Source organism: Strongylocentrotus purpuratus, unplaced genomic scaffold (genome assembly GCF_000002235.5).
Source record: "Strongylocentrotus purpuratus isolate Spur 01 unplaced genomic scaffold, Spur_5.0 spur5_scaffold_5, whole genome shotgun sequence".
Taxonomy (NCBI): domain Eukaryota; kingdom Metazoa; phylum Echinodermata; class Echinoidea; order Camarodonta; family Strongylocentrotidae; genus Strongylocentrotus; species Strongylocentrotus purpuratus.
In genome coordinates this window covers 32,841,822-32,847,427 of record NW_022145611.1, presented here as the reverse complement: position 1 = coordinate 32,847,427, position 5,606 = coordinate 32,841,822, and the positions used below count along the sequence as shown (strand labels likewise).

Below are 5,606 nucleotides of genomic sequence, written 5' to 3'. Positions count from 1 at the left end.
TGGAACAGTTAAATCTAGTTCCGACATATGGTGCTTGGTTATCCGCTGGGAGCTGCCAGTTTCTTCACCGGTAGTCTTTCACTCACAAGAGCTCGACTCACCGCAGCTCATCTAAACATTCACCATCAAAGTTCGGCTCATCAATCGAGCGACTCACCGTCTCAGCACCACTACCGGCTTTGATGTCTGCATTTTCTTCTTTGGCCTCCGACATCAAGCGACTCACTGCTTTCGTCATCGAGCGCCACACATCTCTTCTCTTCTCTTCTATTCTCGCCCGAGAGCTACATCTACATTCATCATCATCACGAGCGTCGGCGACGACATCGCGTTCTTCACGGTTCTTCAACCACGTCAACGAAGTCGCGTTTCCGCCATCAAGCCTCCGCACATCATCGCGTGAGCCCCTTCCTTCGTTTTCATCTCTCTTCATCTTCATTGGACTTTCGACCTCATTTCCACTATTGTCGTAAGCTCTATTCATTTCATTGCATTTATTCATCATTATATGACCATTTAAACTCCGTGCAATATCTACAATTCTCATTTATGCATTCTCATTCCGATTCTTCGGCTTGTGCTTGGCTACACTTTGCAAGTGTACGGCCAGCCTCATCAGTACCCAATAAACATAACGAAAAGGGAATACTTTCTTTCATGTATTTTATTGTCAGTGCAACCTTGCTTCCTCGTAGCTAAAATAAAAATAAGAGTTATGTTGTGTGACGAGTGAACACGCTTTCAAATATCCATTCACAATACCTCACACTCATATCTCTATATATATATCAATTTCATATACCTTAACTTTGTCGCAAATAAAATAGGCGCTATTTAACAAGACTTTATTGAACAGTACAGGCTATAGGCACACGTACACTACTCCGAGCAAGAATAATTCATTCTGGTAGTGAGACTAGCACAACGGATCGACGCGACGTAGCAACACACAACAACATGGCGGGACCCGGTGATCCGATTTGTTTATACTGGACGTTTGACCAAGTAGCAGACTGGATTGCTGAACTTGGATTTCCGCAATACAGGGTTAGTCTACATTAATGTTTATACTTCTAGTTGAAATATTTTGTTTTGTAAGAAATCGAGATTTAAGTAATGAGCAGCATGCACGGAGATTGATTGAGCAGAGCGATGATAATTAATATTAGGTGCGAATCGGCACGGTCCACCCACTCCTGCGGGAGAGTTTGGGCAGTGGCGAAGGGTAGTGACCGCAGAAGTCGTTGCACAGCACTTAGCTGATTTGTAGTTTGGTTTCTGTAATGACGGTAGTTCAATTCTGTTATAATTTTTAGTTTTTAGCCAGGATAGGGATAGATTGAGTGTTTATTAATATTGATTACAAATCATTTTGAAATGAAAACCGTCAGATTGGTTTTGAAGTTGAACCTTGTTTTGCAACGGCGCCAATTGCATTCACAAAACAGGAAAATCTAGTGTTAATTGTTAATGTTATCTGCCAGGTCATTTCAGCTGCAAGGTGACTATGGCCTATTCCAGAATAATGAGAAAATGTCAACAACAAAACTGCCTTTTACAATGTAATAATAGTTTATGATCAAATTGAACTATCTTGGTTCAATATGTAGATAGACTAGGCTAGATCTACATTGGATCAAGTTATTTTTTGTAAATTGGTAGCAGGTGATCTTGCACATTTGATACTAGACCTAGTAGTATCATGTTAGTACTTTAGGAATCCCAACATTGAAACAAACCTATGAAAACCATGTGATGAAAATGGAATATGAATAAGCTCTCTTGACTGATGAAATCTTTATATTCTCTTCCCTCACCCTAGGACTGCTTCACAAGTAACCTTATTACAGGTAGGAAGCTCATTATTGTTGATGCCTCAACTTTACCAGGACTTGGAATTACCGACTTTGATCACATAAAGGTAAGTGCTCTTAGATCAAACCTATGAATGAAAATCTGTTTCTTCAACTGCATATCTTTCTGCAGGTAAAGAAAAGCAGAAATGTTAATTGTAAACCTGGTGAAATTAAAGATACTCAATGAAATTGTTGATAGCAGGATAAAAAAAATATGTTTGCAGTGTACATGTAGGTATTTCCAACATTAAGAGGTATGACAGTATTAAGAGTTTTTTTTTTAATATTTGTGAGATTATTCTTTTGTAGTATGACATTACAAAAATTTGAAATGATAACATAAAATAACATACATTGAAAAACTATAAGACTTATAAATTATAATTCAATTTAATAACGTGTTTTTTCTATCTTCATTTGCTACTCTTTCCTTGTTGTTCCTACATCCTTTTGGCGAACACAAATAATGTACTTGTCTCCCTGTGATTGAGAGTGATTTTAGTAAATTTATATTTACACGCGACAGAATGTTATAATTCCTGTAATACTTGTACATGTATATTAGAAACTAATAGTTATGAGTGGAACTACATGCAGATTCATGAATGTTAGATACTTTCTGAAGATTTTTTTTTTTTGTAATCAAAAGACTAGAGATTACATGCCAACATTTTGAATTTTCTCTTGCTGTACCACCCCTCTGCAGTTCATCGCAAGGAATATTCGAGACATGCTGGGAGTAGAGGACCCTTACTGGAATCGGAGTATTTCATTACCTCATAGAGAACTGAAGGGCATGTACCTGGAACGCAAGAGCATATCAGGCATGAAGGCGGATAGCCTTACACTCTCAAAGTACCAAAAAGAACTTCGTAGAATTGAGATTGAAAAAGAGCTCAAAAATCTCAAAGGTCTAAAGTGAACTCAAAAATGTTTATGATGAACACTGGTCAGGTCTTGCTGATCATAGAACTTGATACCAGAATAGGAAAGAACTGTTACAAACAAAACTAATCAACAGTGGACATTGGAATTGGATGCTCAATTCAATTATCTGTTATTTATTGTTTAATTCTGAATTAAGCATTCTTTAACAACCAAATGAAACGTCACAAGAAGATACTTGATACTCGATGTCACAGCAATATTTAGTTGTGCTAGGCAAAAATGTTGATTGGTTAATTAGGTAAATTAGCAAAAAACAAAAGTTAAGATCAGAAGTACCTTTAAGAGAAGTTTGGAAATAAAACTTTGATGATGAATGATAGTAGGGATGTTCTTAGAAAAGAAAGTGCATCATTATTGAGTAAATTCAAGGTTTTAGCCCCAAAATCAAAACACTTATGATCATAGCATCGTGCCAAGATTTGTAGGGAAAATAAGAGAGAGAAGGAGAAAGACACAAATATTTGATTTTTCCCCCTGTATCATCGATTTCCAGCATTCTCCTTGTTGCATCTATTATATATTATTTTACTTTTTATTAAGCAGAAATATTTCTTCTTCAAATATTGTACAAAAGCTAAAGTGTTTGAAAATATGAATCTATGAATCCATGTTATCATTATTTCCTTTTACAAATGTATTTTTGCCCATGTAATATTAGAATGCAAATTCTTTCCATAGTAGTATTCAACAAAATGCTTGTGCTTCCTAATAATATGCAACTAGACCTTTTTACAATTTCTATGGTTCTAAAGTAACATGCGTGTAAAAGTATTGTTCTTATTTTAAGTCTATTGGAAAGATGTTTTTTTTAATTTTTTAACAAAAGCATCTGATAGACCCTTCTATAAACTTATCTCCTTGTGTTTGAATCAACTTAGTGATTGTGTGCATGTTTTGTGATTGACAAGTTCACACATAGATTTTCTAATTAAAAATAAAGTAAACAAGTAACGAACATTGAAATCAAATCAAGTCTTTCCGTTCATTCTAATCAGCTGAGAAATGAAATTAACAGATCAAGTTGAGATGAAAAAAACAAAAATTGCTTTCAAACCTGTGTAAATTCAGTTATCCCCAAGGGCTTATGAATGTGATAGAACTAAGAACTTCATACTTAAAGTGTTAAACTTCCCCTTTAAGTATGTAAGGTGACTGGAAATATCAGTATGAGGACTTCCATGGATGATTTCTGGTTTCTTGCAACATACATGTATGTAGCACATTTGCAGTAGAATAAACATGCCAGGTAACAACTATGAATGTTCTATACATTTTAAGAATTGAATGATCAAGAATTTACCCCCACCTTTATGCAAGAGTTAGAACATGCTTGAACAAAAACATTATCTTTTTCATTTCTTTTCCATGAATATGTAACTATGTATTATACTTTTTGTAAATGTGCTATTGTTTGTACTAAAGTCATTAATAAGAAAAATTAAAGAAAAAAATACATATAAGAAGTAAAGAACATGTTGTTTTGTTTTTATCATATGAATTATTAAAAGTTTAGAATTGACAAACATTCAGCATATTGTTTGTTGAGAGCCAGAAGGGGTGAACTCTGTGTATAAATGGAGGTGTTAACACCCTTCTGGCTCTCAGAGAATGTTTGTTTAATGAAGAAAATTAGTATCAGTTCCTGGGCAGAAATATTGTCCTTATACCGTTATCAGTGGTTACGGGGGACGGGTTTGTATGCCCCCCTCCCCCAAAAGGAGGTGTTATGATTATTATTTATTGTTGTTGTTGTTGTTAGTAGTAGTAGTATAGTGATCATTATGATGATTATTATCATTAAGAAAAAGAAAGACAAATACAGGGTGAGTGATAGGGGGAGATAAAGAGAGGAGTGTGAGGAGGAGAGAGAGAGAGACAAAGAGAAGGAAAGAAAAGAAAGGAAAGAAAAGAAAGGCAAGTAGGACACACCTATACGCCTGATCGTAGTGCGAGGCTGTGTGGCGACCAAGCTTAAAAAGCGGAAATTTGTATTTCCTTAGAATTCTGTTTTTAAAAAAATAAGTAAAGGGTATATTTTCATTTATGAAATATTATAATATATTACTATACGGCCATGCATTGTGGCTCAAGGCATGGCCACACAGAGGAATTTTTCCTGTTGGGGACCGGTGGAAAATGCAATGAATTATTGATAATTTATTGCATTTTCTTTGTTATTATTTTTATTTGTGGGGGCTGCCCCCTACCCTACAGTCCGATGATTCAGTGGTAAAGCAATTGACTAGTAACTGAGAGGCCCCAGGATCAAATCCGTGTCGATGTGCCCTTTTGTGAGGCATTTAATCCTCACTACTGTCAGTTATGAATTAAGGACGTAGGTCCCGTAGTTAATAAACATCGTAGCATACACGTACTTTAGCAGCCACGCAAAACAAACACTCGCCAATTTTTATTCCATGAAATATGATAATGTATGCTATTATATAGCTCTATTAGGAATAAATCATTGTCAAAATCATTCCATAAATTGGGGTAAAAAAAATTATTCAACCTTTAGGTTTTAGATTTTCTAATTAAAGGATTTCAAGAACTTGAGTCGATTTTGGAGGGGTTTCATAACAATATTGTTTAACAATCATTGGGCATTTTTTTAAATGAAGTAAGGAGTTTGTTCCTGATGAAAATTTGTCGAGATGCGGCATTGGAAAAAACTGTTATGGTTCACAAGAAAAGAAAAGAAACCTGCCGTTGTGATGTCATTTTTTTTTTTTAGACAATTCATAATAGAGCGCGTTTGTAATCGCTATTTGACTATTCCCTTTCTCTCTCTATAATCTCTCT

The 5,606-nt window shown here is 35.2% G+C and overlaps 1 protein-coding gene across 1 annotated transcript; it reads left to right on the top strand.

Annotated features, from left to right (window-relative positions):
• The first annotated feature begins 910 nt into the window (after positions 1–910).
• Positions 911–4,264, top strand: LOC100893598 (sterile alpha motif domain-containing protein 15). Its single transcript, XM_030999592.1, has 3 exons — positions 911–1,047; positions 1,823–1,921; positions 2,563–4,264. The coding sequence occupies exons 1-3, from the start codon at positions 958–960 to the stop codon at positions 2,776–2,778; spliced, it is 405 nt and encodes a 134-aa protein (XP_030855452.1). The 5' UTR covers positions 911–957; the 3' UTR covers positions 2,779–4,264.
• Positions 4,265–5,606: the final 1,342 nt, after the last annotated feature.